The 22,837-nt window shown below is 52.8% G+C and overlaps 1 protein-coding gene across 1 annotated transcript; it reads right to left on the bottom strand.

The window, feature by feature from the left end:
* Window positions 1-88: 88 nt before the first annotated feature.
* Window positions 89-11,249, bottom strand: EFNA1 (ephrin A1). Its single transcript, XM_073552355.1, has 5 exons — window positions 11,101-11,249; window positions 2,673-2,965; window positions 1,234-1,299; window positions 963-1,013; window positions 89-722 (listed from the first exon to the last, which is right to left on the bottom strand). Exons 1-5 carry the CDS (start codon window positions 11,193-11,195, stop codon window positions 601-603), a joined length of 627 nt encoding a protein of 208 aa, XP_073408456.1. The 5' UTR covers window positions 11,196-11,249; the 3' UTR covers window positions 89-600.
* Window positions 11,250-22,837: the final 11,588 nt, after the last annotated feature.

Below are 22,837 nucleotides of genomic sequence, written 5' to 3'. Positions count from 1 at the left end.
AGTATATGGGGGTCACATACGTCTCCATGTTGGTGTGCCATCTCCTGGGGTTATTATGCAATGGTCTGAAATAACGTGCAATCTATAATAAATGTAGAAATCTTTTATTTGCGACATATAAAATCCCAGTTCTATAAGACGTATACGTGTTCTTCTTTTGCACAATTATACACCGTCTTCTCAAGATGGCACTCCAGCCAGGAGGCAGCGTCTGCCTATGCAGGACAGCAGGCATCTAGAATAAGGAGGCCTCTATAAATATACTCTATCATTTACATATATACATATGGCTACACTATGGGGGCCCCTAAGCGGGGCCAATACTGTTAACGAGGGCGCTGCCGACTGCTTTAGTCATCCACCATCTCATAGAGATTTTCAGGGGTCGTGACGCAGATCTATTACGGCAAGATTCTGCTGAGATAAGGACCCCTGAGCAGGACAGTCCGTGTCCACACGCGGTGTGCCAAGCGTGCAGAAGCTGCGCCTTCACGTGTTCTTTGGCTACACATTGTGCGTCTAAAGGCATTCTTTGGTCACCAGACGAGCGCTTTCTGCTACATCTCCATTAGCTTTTGGCCGATGTCCAATAATATTACATCATAGTCCCAGAGCAAAGAGCAAAGGCAGCATTAGTCCACAGAGCGCGAGTGAGACCGACCGATCGGCAGAGTTATGAGCAATGCTCCGTAGAACGTCAGGAAGTGCCGCCGCTGGGTCATCTGGAGAGAGAGAGAGAGAATTGTCATTGTCTTTCATTTGGGAGTCCTCAAGAATCATCTCCCCCTCCCGCCCAGGACACCATGTACACCACTGCTGCTCTACATCTTGGGCTAGATGTTGTGGCATATGGTCCTGATTTCATGGATCAGGGAGGATGGAGAGGTGGAGCAGGACCAAAGTCCCTTAGGAGAAGTTTATGTATGGCAGCCCCAGTGCAAGAGCGGCCACAGGGTTCTTACCTGCTACAACCCGGGCCCTTGGCGTGTGGATATTAGTTGACGGCTGCTGAGCTGAGAAAGAAAAGAATAGAGAGATTATCCTCATCCTCAAACCCATACACGACAATACCATGATGGTGGTGTGAGGTGGCCATGGCCCAAGAGTCACGCCTCAAACCCAGGGAGGCAGCTGTTTATTGGGAATGTTCGAGCAGTCTTATTACTGGTGGGGTCATATTATCCATCATCACGCTGTGCTTGGCCTATGCCCTGACTTATGCTGGAAACTTACTGGCTTTGCTGGCAACATGGACCTTCAGCTTCAAGCACGAGTCCCCATGATGGTGAATGGGTTTGGCTGTAATGACAAAGAAGCCAATGTCAGAACAAGAAGATTCTCCGGAGTCAGAAAGCAGATCGGACAGCAGGTGGTTCAGTGGTTGGGCACTGTGGCTTTGGAGCGATGGGGTCCTGGGTTTAAATCCCACCAAGGATGACATCTGCAAGGAGTTTGTTTATTATCCCCATGTTTGTGTTGGTTTCTTCCAGGTACTCCAGTTTCCTCCCACACTCCAAAAACATACTGATAGGGAAACTAGATTGCGAGTCCCATCCGGGACAGCGATGATAAGGTCTGTAAAGCGCTGCAGAATGATAGCGCTCTATAATAAATGTGTAATAAACAATCCTCCTGCAGAGGCTGGAGACCACTGGAGTAAGGAAACCTTCCCATAAACAGTGCCCCCAACAGGAACACCCTCCCCAGCACCTTCCTGAAGATGTTTTTTCAGGTAGTGTGTGTTTCTTGGACAGATTATTCATTGCCCTGATTTCTCCTCCACACAGTCTGTCAAGAGACTCCTCCAACATCCGAGCCTGGATCCTACAAGACACACCTAGGCCGCATGTAGAGACAGGCTCACCCCCACCCGCTGTATCCTGTCCATGCATGTGCCGGGTCGGTGCCAGCGCGGAGGAGAGAGTCTCACACAGACAGGGATTATGGGATGGAGCCCCAAAACACAGCTGTGTGCCACAGAAATGTCAGCTCCAGAGATCACCTGGCATGGGAAGAGCAAGCACAGGGAATGGCATTCCCCAATCACCCTGTGGACATCTCCATCATATCACCTTGTGGAACCCAAGGGATTTCCGTGTATCCACCGGACAACTAAAGTGCATGGATCTTTTCGACCTTTCAGGGAGTGGATGTGAAATGAACAAGTGCATGAAGTTTCTCTGTGCCCCTCACATATCTAGAGGCAGGAGGCCTAGCGCAGTGCCCCCAGCGGCAGTAGTAGAAGTAACGAGCCCCTTACAGTAGTAGTACCGGTACTAGTAGCAGCAGCAGTGACCCTTACCATAGTAGTGACCCCTACGGCAGTAGTGCCATTTACAGATATAGGGGTAATAGTGCCAGTAGCAGCAGTAGTGCCTGTAGTACTAGTGCCAGTAGCAGTAAATGTGCCAGTAGCAGCATTGACAGTAAATGTGCCAGTAGCAGCAGCAGCAAAAGTAGCAATAATAGTAGCAGTAGTAGTGCCAGTAGCAGCCACGACCCTTATAGTAGTAGAAGTAGTAGCAGCAGCGACCCCTACATCAGTACACACCCCAAGTAGCATTAGTAGTAGTAACCCCCTACAGTAGCAGTAGTAGCAGAGGTGACCCCACAGTAGTAGTAGTGCCATTTACAGATATAGGGGTAGTAGTGCCAGTAGTAGCATCACTTACAGATATAGTAATAGCTGTGCCCCTCCTTGAACTCCTTGCCGAGGCTGAAGGCTGTGAACTTCTGAAACTTCACCCGGAACTTCTCGGGGCCGTTCAGATTGAAGGGGTTGTTGCACTCCCATCGGACTTGGTTTTTGGAGACTGGTTTGCAGGTGGCATACTCTTCGTGCTCCACCAGGAACAAAGTGTACCTTTCCACAGCGGTGCCTGCAGCTCGGTCATCCTCGTAATGCGGACACACAATGTCCAGGTAGTCTAAGAGCTGGACTTGTACGGTGTAGTCATTCCTGAAGCTGTGGAGAGAAGACAGGACAGTTATTGGGGTGTAATATCGGGGGAGGTGTTCTCGCTGTCATGTGACATTGTGCATTAACCCTTTTAGCACCTGGGCGCTGACAAGTGGGGGCAGCCGGTGTGTAATAGACCAGTCAGCAGGGGGCCTGGAGGGGAGGTTTGTGGAGTCAGCACTGAGCACGTTAAGTCAGCACTGGGAATTTTGGAGTAAGTGCCGTGTTGATAAAGATGGTTTCCTTTCGAGTGAACCCTGGCCCTGGGGTGTGTGGCGATGAGAAGAGCTGATGTGTAATGATGAGTCAGTGGTGTCTGCCAGGTGCAGAATGGTCCCGACTCCCCACACAAGAACATGCGTCTTTTTCTGGGGTCTGCAGTTTTCTCCAGTTCCAGACATGTAGGGGGGTTTATCAGCATGGTGGAGTCAGGTGGGAATATCTTGGCACGGCTCAAATATTGCACAATGTACATAGGTTGTGAGCCACTCACACTCGTACATCTCTGGGAGAGATAAGGGCGAAGCTTTCCCCCTTCCTGAAAACATAGCACAGTAATCTCCCCTCAGAACATCCCATCAGGGGCCATCACCCAGCTTTCCCAGACTCCGGACCAGCTACAGAAAGCTGAGCGGGTGCCATATTACGTCACCACTCACACGACTGACATGGAGGGTGTCTGGGCCAGACAACTAAGTTAGAAGCTTCTGAAGCCATTATAGAGACAATACAGGTCACTAGCATTGTTCTGTAGATGTGCTGAGTACACAGAGCTATACATACAAGGGTCCACACCCAATCCTGGCACACGCGTGCCCTCTTCACCCTCCTGCTAATGGTGACATTTGGTTCCCCCCCTCAGCTCCAGGTGATAAACATCTCAGCCTTGTTAACCCGAGCCCCCTCCATAGAGTGCAGTCACAAGGGACCATGTAAATCCCCTCATTACCCAGCCGTGAAATTGGAAACATTTGGGTGATCTGTGGGAGTGATTTGTCCCAGTCTCTGCATAGTGAAAGGCTTGTTGTCAAATTCAGTCTATACAGTGTGTTGCTTATAGAAGGGGCGACAGGCATGTACCCCAGCTCTGGTTTATTAACTCCTAAGTGTATAGCCCTTTCCAAAAGTGCAATTAAGGGTCCTGCCATGGGGTACACGCTGGGTCCACATAGCGGAATTTATGCCATAATGGAAGGTTGCATTGTAAATGACCCAACTACACTAGTTGCGCAGTTTTGGGTGCCCCCTCCACCTAGCTGAAACAATTACATGGAAATAAAGGAGCCATGTTCATGACAGCCAGTGAAGCGCACTGCAATCACATTAGTTCACTCCTAATGGAGAGGCCAGTGAGTTGATACACAGGGCTCCACTGATCACAAGGCCAAGTATGTAGTGTCCGAACCATTCCCTCTATTGGTGCTAGGACCACATGTGACATGAGTTGGGGTCGTCTCTGTGGAGAACCAGAGTACAGCGTAGCACCTATGTCTGGAGGACAAGAGGCTCTTTGGTTGAGCAGAGTACAGCTGGTGCGGTGCCATGTGCAGGAGGGTGTTGTGTTCGGCACATAACCCTGAGTTAATCAGTTACTGGCCCCGATGCTGGGCGGACTGGTTGGGGACGTGTGATTTTAGGCTGCCCTCCCGGGCCTGTTTACTTTTACCAAGATGCACATTCTGGGCAATGACGCGGTGTTTACAGACGAGTGTATTGTCTGTGAACGGGGGAAGGGACAGTCAGAAATAAGACGCTCTTGTTAAAAAGTACAAGTGACGAGGGTGAGAGCACTCAGGCTGCCGCCACCTTCTGTTATCCCTGGAGGAGGAAAGTTTCACACAACAGTCACCTAGAATAACAGCGGCACTGCAAATCACTGGTATTTTAGAAAGGGGTCCAGACACATTGGGGACTTCTGATATATTGGGCGCTGTCCCTCTTATGTACAGGCGGTGGGGCACCTCTGACATATTGGGCGCTGTGCGCCTCGTATGTACAGGCAGTGGGGCACATGTGTCATATTGGGCGCTGCTCCTCGTTATGTACAGGCGGTGGGCACCTCTGACATATTGGGCGCTGCGCCTCGTTATGTACAGGCGGTGGGGCACCTCTGACATATTGGGCGCTGCGCCTCGTTATGTACAGGCGGTGGGGCACCTCTGACATATTGGGCGCTGCACCTCGTATGTACAGGCGGTGGGGCACCTCTAATATATTGGGTGCTGCGCCTCGTATGTACAAGTGTTGGGGCACCTCTGACATATTGGGCGCTGCGCCTTATATGTACAGGCGGTGGGGCACCTCTGACATACTAGGCGCTGTGCGCCTCGTATGTACAGGCAGTGGGGCACATGTGTCATATTGGGCACTGCGCCTCGTTATGTACAGGCGGTGGGGCACCTCTGACATATTGGGCGCTGTGCGCCTTGTATGTACAGGCAGTGGGGCACATGTGTCATATTGGGAGCTGCTCCTCGTTATGTACAGGCGGTGGGCACCTCTGACATATTGGGCGCTGCGCCTCGTTATGTACAGGCGGTGGGGCACCTCTAACATACTGGGTACCGTGCACCTCGGATGTACAGGCGGTGGGGCACCTCTGACATACTGGGCGTCGTGCTCCTCGTAGGTACAGGCGGTGGGGCACCTCTGACATACTGGGCGTCGTGCCCCTCGTAGGTACAGGGGGTGGGGCACCTCTGACATACTGGGCACCATGCGCCTCGTATGTACAGGCGGTGGGGCACCTCTGACATACTGGGCACCGTGCGCCTCGTAGGTACAGACGGTGGGGCACCTCTGACATACTGGGCACCGTGCGCCTCGTATGTACAGGCGGTGGGGCACCTCTGACATACTGGGCGCTGTGCCTCGTTATATACAGGCGGTGGGGCACCTCTGACATGCTGGGCGCCGTGCGCCTCGTATGTACAGGCGGTGGGGCACCTCTGACATACTGGGCACCGTGCGCCTCGTAGGTACAGACGGTGGGGCACCTCTGACATACTGGGCACCGTGCGCCTCGTATGTACAGGCAGTGGGGCACCTCTGACATACTGGGCACCGTGCGCCTCGTATGTACAGGCGGTGGGGCACCTCTGACATACTGGGCACCGTGCGCCTCGTATGTACAGGCGGTGGGGCACCTCTGACATACTGGGCACCGTGCGCCTCGTAGGTACAGACGGTGGGGCACCTCTGACATACTGGGCACCGTGCGCCTCGTATGTACAGGCGGTGGGGCACCTCTGACATACTGGGCGCCGTGCGCCTCGTAGGTACAGACGGTGGGGCAACTCTGACATACTGGGCGCAGCCCCTTGTAAGCACAAGTGGTGGGTTGGTTGGTGCTCTGAGGTTTTACTCTAAAACTGGAAATGCCACTTTCCTGGTAACCTGAGCCTAATCTGGCGGTCGTCCCCCCTCCCGCCGTGCGGCTGCACTGTGTGCACAGGATTACATGCAACACTCGGAGCCAAGCAGGAGGCTGCAGCTGTAGAGTGCAAGCTCCTGGGAGTTGCTGGGAATGTGCGGCTGGACTGCCAGGGATGGGGCGAGGCCGGCTCTGCCTGCAGGGCCTGGAGATAAGCGGCAGCTGATTTACCAGTTCTACCTACATACCTGACTGATCGGACTGGGCCACAGAGCTGACAACTGCAGCCCTTGGGCAGGAAAGTACCCGCTCCCCCCTCTGTGCCTGGCACTGTGCCCGGGAACGGCCAGAGAGAAAGGAGGGGCAGCAGGGTCTGAGAAAGGAAGGAGTGCAAGAGGGGACGCTTCCTGCACGGCCATCCTGAGGAAAAAACAGGGACTGAAAGCCCCCAGACCACTACCTCCATCAGGCGTGCCTGGCTTCCTCTGGGCACACTGCGCAGCTGTCTCCATCAGGGAGTGGTACTACTATGCCCACCAGATGCAGCTGGGGATGGGGTGATGCTCCTGAAGTTCTGGTTTTTGGAGTGAAGTGCGGGACAGTCCCCAGAGGTGTCCGCCGCCCCCCACTCCCCCCATGTCCACACCAGTGGACAATACCCCTCCCCCACACACATCTGCAGTGAAACTGTACCCTCCCCCTGCACTGTGTGACAACAGGGACCTGTGTGCTGCCCTCCACAACCACAGAGCGGCCTCACAACCGTCACACACAGAGCGAGCGGTCCGCAGACATCACACACACTGGAGAGACGGCAGTGACATCACACACAGTCAGACACACACACACACACACTGGAGAGACGGCAGTGACATCACACACAGTCAGACACACACACACACACACACACACTGGAGACGGCAGTGACATCACACACAGTGACACACACACACTGGAGAGACGGCAGTGACATCACACACAGTGACACAGCAGTGACATCACACACAGTGACACAGCAGTGACATCACACACAGTGACACAGCAGTGACATCACACACAGTGACACACACACACAGGAGAGACGGCAGTGACATCACACACAGTGACACACACACACTGGAGAGACGACAGTGACATCACACACAGTGACACAGCAGTGACATCACACACACACACTGGAGAGACGGCAGTGACATCACACACAGTCAGACACACACACACACACTGGAGAGACGGCAGTGACATCACACACAGTCAGACACACACACACACACACACTGGAGAGACGGCAGTGACATCACACACAGTCAGACACACACACACACTGGAGAGACGGCAGTGACATCACACACAGTCAGACACACACACACACACTGGAGAGACGGCAGTGACATCACACACAGTCAGACACACACACACACACACTGGAGAGACGGCAGTGACATCACACACAGTCAGACACACACACACACTGGAGAGACGGCAGTGACATCACACACAGTCAGACACACACACACACACTGGAGAGACGGCAGTGACATCACACACAGTCAGACACACACACACACTGGAGAGACGGCAGTGACATCACACACAGTCAGACACACACACACACTGGAGAGACGGCAGTGACATCACACACAGTGACACGGCAGTGACATCACACACAGTGACACAGCAGTGACATCACACACAGTGACACAGCAGTGACATCACACACAGTGACACAGCAGTGACATCACACACAGTGACACACACACACACAGGAGAGACGGCAGTGACATCACACACAGTGACACACACACACTGGAGAGACGGCAGTGACATCACACACAGTGACACAGCAGTGACATCACACACACACTGGAGAGACGGCAGTGACATCACACACAGTGACACACACACACACACACACACAGGAGAGACGGCAGTGACATCACACACAGTGACACACACACTGGAGAGACGGCAGTGACATCACACACACACAATGGAGAGACGACAGTGACAATTATGATTCAGATCCCAGAAGGGAAAGGAACACGCTGGTACCTGGGGCTGCAGAGCATCACACCAAATCCTCCGTCCTGCAGAGCATTACCCCCCACTACTCCAGGACACTGCAGAGCATCACACCAAACCCTGTCCTGCAGAGCATTACCCCCCACTACTCCAGGACACTGCAGAGCATCACACCAAATCCTGTCCTGCAGAGCATTACCCCCCCACTACTACAGGACACTGCAGAGCATCACACCAAACCCTGTCCTGCAGAGCATTACCCCCCCACTACTACAGGACACTGCAGAGCATCACCACATCAAATCCTGTCCCGCAGAGCATTACCCCCACTACTACAGGACACTGCAGAGCATTACCCCCACTACTACAGGACACTGCAGAGCATCACACCAAATCCTGTCCTGCAGAGCATTACCCACCACTACTACAGGACACTGCAGAGCATCACACCAAATCCTGTCCTGCAGAGCATTACCCCTCACTACTACAGGACACTGCAGAGCATCACATCATATCCTGTCCTGCAGAGCATTACCTCCCACTACTACAGGACACTGCAGAGCATCACACCAAACCCTGTCCTGCAGAGCATTACCCCTCACTACTACAGGACACTGAAGAGCATCACACCAAATCCTGTCCTGCAGAGCATTACCTCCCACTACTCCAGGACACTGCAGAGCATCACACCAAACCCTGTCCTGCAGAGCATTACCCCCCCACTACTACTACAGGACACTGCAGAGCATCACACCAAACCCTGTCCTGCAGAGCATTACCTCCCACTACTACAGGACACTGCAGAGCATCACACCAAATCCTGTCCTGCAGAGCATTACCTCCCACTACTCCAGGACACTGCAGAGCATCACACCAAACCCTGTCCTGCAGAGCATTACCCCCCCACTACTACTACTACAGGACACTGCAGAGCATCACACCAAACCCTGTCCTGCAGAGCATTACCTCCCACTACTACAGGACACTGCAGAGCATCACACCAAACCCAGTCCTGCAGAGCATTACCCCCCACTACTACAGGACACAGCAGAGCATCACACCAAACCCTGTCCTGCAGAGCATTACCCCTCACTACTACAGGACACTGCAGAGCATCACACCAAATCCTGTCCTGCAGAGCATTACCCCCCCACTACTCCAGGACAATGCAGAGCATCACACCAAACCCTGTCCTGCAGAGCATTACCCCCCCACTACTCCAGGACACTGCAGAGCATCACACCAAACCCTGTCCTGCAGAGCATTACCCCCCCCACTACTCCAGGACACTGCAGAGCATCACACCAAACCCTGTCCTGCAGAGCATTACCCCCCCCACTACTCCAGGACACTGCAGAGCATCACACCAAACCCTGTCCTGCAGAGCATTACCCCTCACTACTCCAGGACACTGCAGAGCATCACACCAAACACTGTCCTGCAGAGCATTACCCCTCACTACTCCAGGACACTGCAGAGCATCACACCAAACACTGTCCTGCAGAGCATTACCCCTCACTACTCCAGGACACTGCAGAGCATCACACCAAACACTGTCCTGCAGAGCATTACCTCCCCACTACTACAGGACACTGCAGAGCATCACACCAAACACTGTCCTGCAGAGCATTACCCCTCACTACTCCAGGACACTGCAGAGCATCACACCAAACACTGTCCTGCAGAGCATTACCTCCCACTACTACAGGACACTGCAGAGCATCACACCAAACCCTGTCCTGCAGAGCATTACCTCCCACTACTCCAGGACACTGCAGAGCATCACACCAAACCCTGTCCTGCAGAGCATTACCCCCCCACTACTACTACTACAGGACACTGCAGAGCATCACACCAAATCCTGTCCTGCAGAGCATTACCTCCCACTACTCCAGGACACTGCAGAGCATCACACCAAACCCTGTCCTGCAGAGCATTACCCCCCCACTACTACTACAGGACACTGCAGAGCATCACACCAAACCCTGTCCTGCAGAGCATTACCTCCCACTACTACAGGACACTGCAGAGCATCACACCAAATCCTGTCCTGCAGAGCATTACCTCCCACTACTCCAGGACACTGCAGAGCATCACACCAAACCCTGTCCTGCAGAGCATTACCCCCCCCACTACTCCAGGACACTGCAGAGCATCACACCAAACACTGTCCTGCAGAGCATTACCTCCCACTACTCCAGGACATCAGGCTGAGCACTGCAGAGCATTACCCCCCCACTACTCCAGGACACTGCAGAGCATCACACCAAACCCTGACCTGCAGAGCATTACCCCTCACTACTCCAGGACACTGCAGAGCATCACACCAAACCCTGTCCTGCAGAGCATTACCCCTCACTACTACAGGACACTGCAGAGCATTACCCCCCCACTACTACTCCAGGACACTGCAGAGCATCACACCAAACCCTGTCCTGCAGAGCATTACCCCTCACTACTCCAGGACATCAGGCTGAGCACTGCAGAACATTACACCACGTCTTGCAGAGCATTACCCTCCCTCACTAGCCGCGGACACTGCAGAACGAGACTTTGTTCTAGATCACTGCACCAGAGACACCGCTGCAGACCATCACTACTGCAGCACACCGGACTTCACACAGAACAGAATGACAAGATTCCAGCTGAGCAGCTGCAGAGCATTGCACCTACTGAAGGACAAAGCTGCGGAGTGTGCAGCCATGCAGAGCATTGCCCCCGCACTGTCCTGCAGAGCATCGCTCACCTGCGGTTGGTGCTGTTCCAGTACACGGTGTGGATCTCGGCCGCCGCCCGCACGCAGAGAAGCAGCAGGAGCGGCGCGTAACCGCTCAGCTCCATCACTCCGGGTCTGAGGGCGGAGCGCACTACGGAGCCTTATGTACCACGAGCCTGTGCCGCCTCCATGGAGACAGGGGCGGGGCCTGTGAGCGCTGCCCCGCCCCCGGGAGATGGGACAACTGATGTGTGCGGTCTGCTCTGCGCTGTGATGAGGGGAATGAGGGTACATACATACTGCTACAGAAACACAGGAGGGTGACATGTATGTATATGAGAGCAGTGGTGTTAGTGAGGAGAGGTGAGGATATAGCTATAGTGACCTCACAAGACCTGCTGTATACTGGGAGCACCCCACAAGACCCGCGGTATACTGGGAACACCCCACAAGAGCTGCCGTATACAGCGAACACCCCACAAGAGCTGCCGTATACCGGGAACACCCCACAAGAGCTGCCGTATACCGGGAACACCCCACAAGAGCTGCCGTATACCGGGAACACCCAACAAGAGCTGCCGTATACAGGGAACACCCCACAAGAGCTGCCGTATACAGCGAACACCCCACAAGAGCTGCCGTATACCGGGAACACCCCACAAGAGCTGCCGTATACCGGGAACACCCCACAAGAGCAGCCATATACAGGGAACACCCCACAAGACCCGCGGTATACTGGGAACACCCCACAAGAGCTGCCGTATACAGCGAACACACCACAAGAGCTGCGGTATACCGGGAACACCCCACAAGAGCTGCCGTATACCGGGAGCACCCCACAAGAGCAGCCATATACAGGGAACACCCCACAAGACCCGCGGTATACAGGGAACACCCCACAAGAGCTGCCGTATACAGGGAACACCCCACAAGAGCTGCCGTATACCGGGAACACCCCACAAGAGCTGCCATATACAGGGAACACCCCACAAGAGCTGCCGTATACTGGGAACACCCCACAAGAGCTGCCATATACAGGGAACACCCCACAAGAGCTGCCGTATACAGGGAACACCCCACAAGACCTGACGTTTACTGGGAACACCCCACAAGAGCTGCCGTATACTGGGAATACCCCACAAGAGCTGCCGTATACAGCGAACACCCCACAAGAGCTGCCGCATACAGGGAACACCCCACAAGAGCTGCCGTATACCGGGAACACCCAACAAGAGCTGCCGTATGCAGGGAACACCCCACAAGAGCTGCCGTATGCAGGGAACACCCCACAAGAGCTGCCGTATACCGGGAACACCCCACAAGAGCTTCCGTATACCGGGAACACCCCACAAGAGCTGCCGTATACCGGGAACACCCCACAAGAGCTGCCATATACAGGGAACACCCCACAAGACCCGCGGTATACAGGGAACACCCCACAAGAGCTGCCGTATACAGGGAACACCCCACAAGAGCTGCCGTATACCGGGAACACCCCACAAGAGCTGCCGTATACCGGGAACACCCCACAAGAGCTGCCATATACAGGGAACACCCCACAAGAGCTGCCATATACCGGGAACACCCCACAAGAGCTGCCGTATACAGGGAACACCCAACAAGAGCTGCCGTATACAGGGAACACCCCACAAGAGCTGCCGTATACCGGGAACACCCAACAAGAGCTGCCGTATGCAGGGAACACCCAACAAGAGCTGCCGTATACAGGGAACACCCCACAAGAGCTGCCGTATACCAGGAACACCCCACAAGAGCTGCCGTATACCGGGAACACCCCACAAGAGCTGCCGTATACCAGGAACACCCCACAAGAGCTGCCGTATACAGGGAACACCCCACAAGACCCGCGGTATACAGGGAACACCCCACAAGAGCTGCCGTATACAGGGAACACCCCACAAGAGCTGCCGTATACCGGGAACACCCCACAAGAGCTGCCGTATACCGGGAACACCCCACAAGAGCTGCCGTATACCGGGAACACCCCACAAGAGCTGCCGTATACAGGGAACACCCCACAAGAGCTGCCGTATACCGGGAACACCCCACAAGAGCTGCCGTATACAGGGAACACCCAACAAGAGCTGCCGTATACCGGGAACACCCCACAAGAGCTGCCGTATACAGGGAACACCCCACAAGAGCTGCCGTATACCGGGAACACCCATCAAGAGCTGCCGTATACCGGGAACACCCCACAAGAGCTGCCGTATACCGGGAACACCCCACAAGAGCTGCCGTATACCGGGAACACCCAACAAGAGCTGCCGTATACCGGGAACACCCAACAAGAGCTGCTGTATGCAGGGAACACCCCACAAGAGCTGCCGTATACAGGGAACACCCACAAGAGCTGCCGTATACAGGGAACACCACAAGAGCTGCCGTATACCGGGAACACCCCACAAGAGCTGCCGTATACTGGGAACATCCCACAAGAGCTGCCGTATACCGGGAACACCCCACAAGACCTGCCATTTACTGGGAACACTATTGTGAGTTCATTTTCCCCTTCGTCACTGAGGTCTGGTGAACGCCCTATTCTGGTAAAGGAAGGTAATGAGCCTGATTACCAGGCACCTGAGACTAATGAGGATGACTGGCTGAGTGGAGTCACTGACTGGATATAAGGCTGCCGACGCCCTTCTGCCCTGCGGGTGATTTCTCTGTGGACTTCTAGGACACCAGTCTGATTCCTGCTTCCCTAAAGCTAAGTTTTCTGCTTTGCCTGTTTGCATTTATGTTTTGTTTTTGTTTTCCTTGCTTTTCTGGATTCTGCCATTCCCTGCTGGGGTGAGCTGAATCTCCTTTTGCCTGTTGCTCTGTCTTCAGAATATTCCTGAGTACTGACATAGCTTTTTTGAAGCCTAGCGTCTTCAGGGCCTTTTTCACTGTCAGTCTGGTGGCTCTTATTTTCATAGGGTTTTTCACGGATTGCAGACTGCAGCCTTCCTGTCTTTTCCTATCTAGGTAGTTTGAGCCCCGTCTTTGCTCAGTCTATCTTTCTGTCTGTGTTAGTGTTTTCATCTTGCTTCACCGTCATTATATGTTGGGGGCTGCCTATTGCTTTGGGGTCTACTCTGGGGCAGTTTAGATTTCCACTTTCTTTCTGTAGGCCTATTTAATTCTCCGGCTGTGATCGAGGGGTCTAGGGCATCGTAGGAACCCCCCACGGCTACTGTTAGTTGTTGTGATAGGATCAGGGGTCTGCAATCCGATAGCTGCCAACTGCTCTGGTTTTCTGGACTTAGCTAGCATTTCTGTTTTTGCCTCCTACTGTGATTCAATCATAACAGAACACCCCACAAGACCCGCGGTATACAGGGAACACCCAACAAGACCTGCCATATACAGGGAACACCCCACAAGACCTGTCGTATACCGGGAACCCCCCACAAGAGCTGCCGTATACTGGGAACACCCCACAAAAGCTGCCGTATACTGGGAATACACCATAAGAGCTTCTGTATACTGTGAATACCCAACAAGACCTGCTGTGTACCGGAAGCACCCCACAAGAGCTGCCATATACAGGGAACACCCCACAAGAGCTGCAGTATTCCAGGAACGTCCCAAAAGAGCTGCCGTATACCGGGAACACCCCACAAGAGCTGCCGTATACAGGGAACGTCTCACAAGAGCTGCCGTATACAGGGAACGTCCCACAAGAGCTGCCATAAACAGGGAACACCCCACAAGAGCTGCCGTATGCAGGGAAGGTCCCACAAGAGCTGCTATATACAGGGAACATCCCACAAGAGCTGCCGTATACAGGGAACATCCCACAAGAGCTGCTATATACAGGGAACATCCCACAAGAGCTGCCATAAACAGGGAACACCCCATAAGAGCTGTCGTATACCGGGAACATCCTACAAGAGCTGCTGTATACAGGGAACGTCCCACAAGAGCTGCCATATACAGGGAACGTCCCACAAGAGCTGCCGTATACAGGGAACGTCCCACAAGAGCTGCCGTATACAGGGAATGTCCCACAAGAGCTGCCGTATACAGGGAACGTCCCACAAGAGCTGCCATATACAGGGAACATCCCACAAGAGAGATCTTGCTTCACCGTCATTATATGTTGGGGGCTGCCTATTGCTTTGGGGTCTGCTCTGGGGCAGTTTAGATTTCCCCTTTCTTTCTGTAGGCCTATTTAATTCTCCGGCTGTGATCGAGGGGTCTAGGGCATCGTAGGAACCCCCCACAGCTACTGTTAGTTGTTGTGATAGGATCAGGGGTCTGCAATCCGATAGCTGCCAACTGCTCTGGTTTTCTGGACTTAGCTAGCATTTCTGTTTTTGCCTCCTACGGTGACTCAATCATAACAGAACACCCCACAAGACCAGCGGTATACAGGGAACACCCCACAAGACCTGCCATATACAGGGAACACCCCACAAGACCTGTCGTATACCGGGAACCCCCCACAAGAGCTGCCGTATACTGGGAACACCCCACAAAAGCTGCCGTATACTGGGAATACACCATAAGAGCTTCTGTATACTGTGAATACCCAACAAGACCTGCTGTGTACCGGAAGCACCCCACAAGAGCTGCCATATACAGGGAACACCCCACAAGAGCTGCAGTATTCCAGGAACGTCCCAAAAGAGCTGCCGTATACCAGGAACACCCCACAAGAGCTGCCGTATACAGGGAACGTCTCACAAGAGCTGCCGTATACAGGGAACATCCCACAAGAGCTGCCATAAACAGGGAACACCCCACAAGAGCTGTCGTATACCGGGAACGTCCCACAAGAGCTGTCGTATACCGGGAACATCCCACAAGAGCTGCTGTATACAGGGAACGTCCCACAAGCGCTGCCATATACAGGGAACATCCCACAAGAGCTGCCGTATACAGGGAACGTCCCACAAGAGCTGCCGTATACAGGGAACGTCCCACAAGAGCTGCTATATACAGGGAACATCCCACAAGAGCTGCCGTATACAGGGAACGTCCCACAAGAGCTGCCATATACAGGGAACATCCCACAAGAGGTGCCATAAACAGGGAACACCCAACAAGAGCTGCCGTATACAGGGAACGTCCCACAAGAGCTGCTATATACAGGGAACATCCCTCAAGAGCTGCAGTATACAGGGAACGTCCCACAAGAGCTGCCATATACAGGGAACATCCAACAAGAGCTGCCATAAACAGGGAACACCCCATAAGAGCTGCCGTATACCGGGAACGTCCCACAAGAGCTGTCGTATACCGGGAACATCCCACAAGAGCTGCTGCATACAGGGAACACCCCACAAGAGCTGTCGTATACCGGGAACATCCCACAAGAGCTGCTGCATACAGGGAACACCCCACAAGAGCTGCCGTATACAGGGAACGTCCCACAAGAGCTGCTATATACAGGGAACATCCCACAAGAGCTGCCATATACAGGGAACATCCCACAAGAGCTGCCATATACAGGGAACATCCCACAAGAGCTGCCATAAACAGGGAACACCCCACAAAAGCTGCCGTATACAGGGAACGTCCCACAAGAGCTGCTATATACAGGGAACACCCCACAAAAGCTGCCGTATACAGGCAACGTCCCACAAGAGCTGCTATATACAGGGAACGTCCCACAAGAGCTGGCATATACAGGGAACATCCCACAAGAGCTGCCATAAACAGGGAACACCCCATAAGTGCTGCAGTATACCGGGAACGTCCCACAAGAGCTGTCGTATACCAGGAACATCCCACAAGAGCTGCTGTATACAGGGAACACCCCACAAGAGCTGTCGTATACCAGGAACATCCCACAAGAGCTGCTGTATACAGGGAACCCCCACAAGACCTGCCATATACAGGGAACACCCCATAAGTATATACCGGGAATACCCCACAAGAGCTGCCGTATACCGGGAACGTCCCAAAAGATCTGCCGTATACCGGGAACGCCTCGCCTCACAAATGCTGCCGTATACAGGGAACATCCCACAAGAGCAGCCATATCCCGGGGACTCCCCACAAGAGCTGCCATATATCGAGAAACCTCCACAAGATCTGCCATATACCGGGAAAGTCCCACAAGACCTGCCGTATACAGGAAGCACCCCACAAGACTTTCTGTATACAGGGAACACCCCACAAGACCTGCCATATACAGGGAGCACCCCACAAGACCTGCCATATACCGGGAATACCCCACAAGACCTGCCATATACAGGGAACGCCACACAAGAACAATCGTATACAGGGAACGCCACACAAGAACAATCGTATACAGGGAACACCCCAAAAGACCTGCCGCATACAGGGACTATTTATTATAAAATATTACAAAATCACACGCACAATAAATATAACAAGAACACAACTTGCTGAAAAAAAACCTCTACCCTGCCCAGCCCAGAAAGGCTGTGTGCACACGCTGCGGAAAAGGTGCGGATTCATCCGCGCGGATTTTGTACAATCCGCAGGTGAAACCGCAGGTCAAAAGACCTGCGGTTTTACCTGCGGATTGCTCTGCGGTTTTGCCCTGCGGTTTTTCATCTCCTCAATGGAGGAGATGGCAAACCGCAGGAGAATCCGCAGAAAGAATTGACATGTCAATTCTTTCTGCGGATTGAAAACCGCAGATAATCCGCGCGGAAAATTCCGCACCGTCTGCACTGCGGTTTTTGATTCCCATAGGGAATCATTGTACTGTACACCGCAGCAAAAACTGCTGCGGGTCCGCAGCGGCCAAAACCGCTGCGGAACCGCAGCAAAATCCGCAGCGTGTGCACACAGCCAAAGTCCATAATAATGTCCATAGCTAAGGAGGAGAAAGAAAGAAGCCCCCAGCAAGAAACTAGCTTGTATCAGAGCTTTCTTCCTCTACCTCTCTCTTCCCTATCCGTCACAAATAAAAAAAAACACTCAAACCACACCTTCAAACATTCCCCATTTACCCTACAAAAATCAAAACATCCTGGCTCACTGCCAGAAAGAGAACAAAAACAGGCCCTTCCAGTCATAACACACAAAAACATATATATAATATTTTTTTCATTTTTTTATTTATTTATTAAGCACACAAAAGCCTACCCTATCTAAGCCCAACACAGCAACACAAGAAAGGTCCATGGAATGTCCGCAGAAACAATGTCCATCATGGTGTAATTCACAAAAAACCCTACCCTACCTAACCCCAACACCGCCACACCAGAAAGGTCCATGGAATGTCCGCAGAATTCACTGTCCATTATGGCTTCTTGTCCGTTGGAGCTTCTAAGCTCAGCAAGCATCCCCGAGGATGTCCCAAAAAGCCCCTTCACCCGCTCCCCACCTAAACTATACCCTCCCAACGAAACACTATACAAGAAACAACACAGCTAGATAACAAACTAGCGTATTACAAAAACTCATCTAAGCAAAACATCAGACCCAAGTTTGGCTCCAGCAAGCTCTATAGCCATTATACTTTTCCACAAAACAAAAAGCTACTTGTGCAACACAATATCCCATCACCATGTAGCTGGAGATTAAGGGTGTGTGCACACGCCGCGGATTCTGCTGTGGATCCGCAGCGGTTTTGGTCCTGCGGATCCGCAGCAGTTTCTGCTGCGGTGTACAGTAACATTAAAATCAATGCAAAATGAAAACCGCTGTGCAGACAGTGCGGATTTGCTGCGGTTTCAAAACCGCAGCATGTCAATTCTTTGTGCGGATTCCGCTGCAGTTTGGCCGCAAACCACAGGGGAAACCCGCAGGCTAAACCGCAGGTCTTTTGACCTGCGGATTTACCTGCGGTTTTTGACAAATCAGCGCAGATAAATTCGCAGGACAATCCGCAGCGTGTGCACACAGCCTAAGAGGCCCCAACCCTGACTAGCTCTCACCAAGCACCCTGTCCCTCATTACCTATAAAAGCTGACCCTATCTATCCCTGCCTGCCCCTTACTATCCCTCCTCTACCTACCTTACCAAAACTACCTATCTACCTAACCCTAGACTGTCCCTACACATATATCTGGCCCTACCCACACTTCTTATCTTACCCTACCATTCACTCCTTCCAAACTAGCTCTACCTAGGGTACGTTAAAGGAGAAACTCCTCCAAAGTCGGGAGGCCTCTCAAACTCCAAAGAACACATTTTACCTGGGTCACACAAGATGTTACTGACCACCTCTTCCCGGGGGAGGTTTTTCTGCTGCATCGACACTAGACACTGTGCGTTCCATGTATAAAACCTGACCACTAAACTAACTAGGAATAAAGTTCCCCGATCTCAGCCACCCAAGGACCCGAATGCCCCATAGGCCAACTCCGCATAGGAAATGCACGGTAGCCTAGGCTAGCTTACAGAAACGCCTACCTTGTTGTAGACCACTGTATAGAAGGGACACTGAAGGAGGAAGCACTCCTTGCTTTCCAGCATGTTCCACACTCCTCGCGGGGACAATCCTGGTCATCAGAGTTCCTGCATTTCAGGTTGTCTCTCGCATACAGTCTCCCATGGAATCAGCGCCAAGCCAAGTCCCAAAACTTCAAGGGGATCCGAATAGAATTTAACAACCCAAGCCCCACCTCCAGATCTCGGCCTGGGCAAACTTTGAGCACCAAAGGCTTCTGGAAATGGGTCAACGGAACCCTATTGTTAATAGTAGCAGCTAACGACACCGCAGTCCGTGGAGAGACAAGAGGTGATCCAGGTGCTACTCCAGGACTGATGTTGAGTAGATGGTGGCTGACCCCTAGAAACAGATAGGCGGAATGGCCCGGGGGAATGTCCAACAGTTGCAGGCAGAAAAGATGGCAGGAACCGCAGGTGCAGACAGGTCAGTCTGACGGAGCGATGAGCACTGGCGGCTGCAGGTGGCTCGGCTGCTCTTGGTGTGAGCACTAATGGGTGCAGCTGGCGCGGCTGCCATTGACGTGAGCACTGGCGGGTGCAGGTGGCTCGGTTGTCATTGAGGTGAGCACTGGCGGGTGCAGCTTGCTCGGCTGCCATTGAGGTGAGCACTAACAGGTGCAGCTGGCTCGGCTGCCATTGAGGTGAGCACTGGCGGGTGCAGCTGGCTCGGCTGCCATTGAGGTGAGCACTGGCGGGTGCAGCTGGCTCGGCTGCCATTGAGGTGAGCACTGACAGGTGCAGCTGGCGCCGCTACCATTGAGTTAAGCACTGGTGGCTGCAGCTGGCTCAGGCTGCCGTTGAGGTGAGCACTGGTGGCTGCAGCTGGCTCAGCTGCCATTGAAGGAAGTTCTGGCTGGTGCAGCAGGCTGAGATGCAAGTACAGGGACCTGAGAACTGTCAAGCGTGTTAGGAACAAACACAACATTGCACCGGCACCTCCATATTGAAGGATGCGGTTTAAATAGCTATTGGCTGGGGACACGTTAGAGGAATGCGCGCGGCCCCTTTTAGTAAGAAGTGTGCGGCGCACGCTCCAAGCACAGTGCCTGGAGACCTGCCAGGAGTGTACGCACCCCGGGCAACAGCAGACCTGGAAGAAGCAGGACGGGAGCCTCGGTGGAGAGTACTCTGATGTCTCTGCAGGAAGAGAGGGACTGCGGCCAGAGATGTGGGAGCTACAGTACCCCCCCTTACGCCCCCTCTTTTTCAAGCCTGTCACAAATTTCTCCAGGAGGAGAGGGGCATGGATTTTCCCTGGGCTCCCAGGACCTCTCCTCAGGACCAAACCCCTTCCAGTCCACAAGAAAGAAGGTCTTCCCTCTTTCCTTCTTGGTGGCCAAAATGTTCTCTACCTCAAAAACATCCTAAGCTCTGACAGGAGTCGGAGTGGCACCAGGAACCATAAAGAAAGAACTGAGGACAACAGGTTTGAGAATAGACACATGGAAGGAATTGGTGATTCTCAATGAGGTCAGGAGTTTGAGTTTGTAGGCTACTGGATTAATCCGTTTCAGCACCTCAAAGGGACCAATAAAGAGAGGACCAAATTTATAGGATGGTATCTTGAGGCGGATATATTTAGATGATAGCCAGATCTTATCTCCAGGATGAAACAGAGGTGACATCTCTTATCCACATGTCTTTTCATCCATTCGGAGGATTTCACCAAGGATGCTTTGGTATCTTCCCAGATCTCAGAAAAGTTCTTGACGAGGGAATCGGCAGTGGAAATATCTGAGGTGATAGCCACAGGGAATGGCACTTCAGGGTGTTGACCGTAGACCACAAAAAACAGAGAATTGACTGAAGGCTCGCTCACATGGTTATTGTAAGAGAATTCAGCCCAAGGCAGGAGCTCAGCCCAGTCACTGTGGTGAGCATTGACAAAATGCCGCAGAAAATTATTCAGGAACTGATTGACAAGTTCCACTTGGCCATTGGACTGAGGATGGTAAGAAAATGAGAAATCCAAAGTAACATCTAGTAGCTTACAGGTGGCCCACCGGAAACGAGAGGTAAACTGGACACCTGTATTGGAGACTATGTGAAGCGGTAGACCATGGAGATGAAAAATTTGAAGAATGAATTCTTTTGCCAGTACTGGCGCAGATGGAAGACCGACTAGCTGGATGAAATGAGCCATATTGGAGAAACGATCCACTACCACCCAGATGACGGTACATCCAGCCAAAACTGGCAGATCTGTTATGAAATCCATGGAGTTATGCTACCAGGGAGCAGACGGCACAGGCAAGGGAAGCAATGACCGGTCGGAAGCTGTTTGAGAGTCTTATTTCGGGCACACGAGGGACAAACAGAGACAAAATTCGTAACGTCTTTGCCCGGTGTTGGCCACCAATAGTTTCGAGAGATAAGGAGAGTTGGCTTCTTCTGTCCGGCATGGCCTGCCACCTAAGAAGAATGTCCCCAGAGAAGAACCTGATTCCTGTCAGGTTCAGCCACGTAAGTCTTACTGGCGGGTAGACGAGATAAGTCTAGCTGAGTGACTGTGATTATTTTGGAGGGCTCACTGATATGTTTAGGCTCCACCTGGTCAGAGGCCTGGAAAGACCTGGAGAGTGGGTCCACCTTATCGTTTTTATCAGCCGGCCGAAAGTGGAGTGTAAAGTTGAAGCGAGAGAGACGAACAAAGACCACCTAGCTTGACAGGGGTTAAAGGCCTCGTCACACTAAACAATGCACCAGCGATCCTGACAAAGATACGACCTTGTCAGGATCGCTGGTGCCTCGCTACATGATCGCTGGTGAGCTGCCAAACAGGCAGCTTCACCAGCGATCAGGATCAGCGAGGACGCTGGTATCTAAGGTAAATATCGGGTAATTAAGCGCGCGAGTCACTTAGTTACCCGCTGTGTACCTTAGATACCTGCGTGCTCGCACTAGGACGCTGGCATCTAAGGTAAATATCAGGTAACTAAGCGTGCGCAGCACTTAGTTACCCGCTGCTTACCGTGGATACCATCGTCCTAGCGCGAGCACGCAGGTATCTAAGGTACACAGCGGGTAACTAAGTGACCCGCCCGCTCAGTTACCTGATATATACCTTAGATACCAGCACCCAGCATCTGCTTACAGCGCCAGTGGGAGACCAACGATCAAAAAATTACCCAGGACATTCAAGCACGATCAGCGATACCCGGCGGGGAGTCGGTCTCTGATGTGTGTCACACACAGCGAGATCGCTGGCGAGATCGCTGTTGCGTCACAAAATCAGCGATCTCGCTAGCGATTTCGCTGTGTGTGATGGTGCCTTAAGCAGCTGAGCAGACTGCAGATAAGCCAGATTCTTGTGGTCAGTGTAAATGACCACTGGGTGCAACTCTTCTTCCAGCAAGTACCGCCACTCCTCCAGAGCCAGCTT

The sequence above is a fragment of the Dendrobates tinctorius genome, unplaced genomic scaffold (assembly GCF_039654945.1).
Source record: "Dendrobates tinctorius isolate UK_male_01 unplaced genomic scaffold, ASM3965494v1 ptg000189l, whole genome shotgun sequence".
Lineage (NCBI taxonomy): Eukaryota > Metazoa > Chordata > Amphibia > Anura > Dendrobatidae > Dendrobates > Dendrobates tinctorius.
This window is presented reverse-complemented; position numbering and strand designations above follow the sequence as displayed.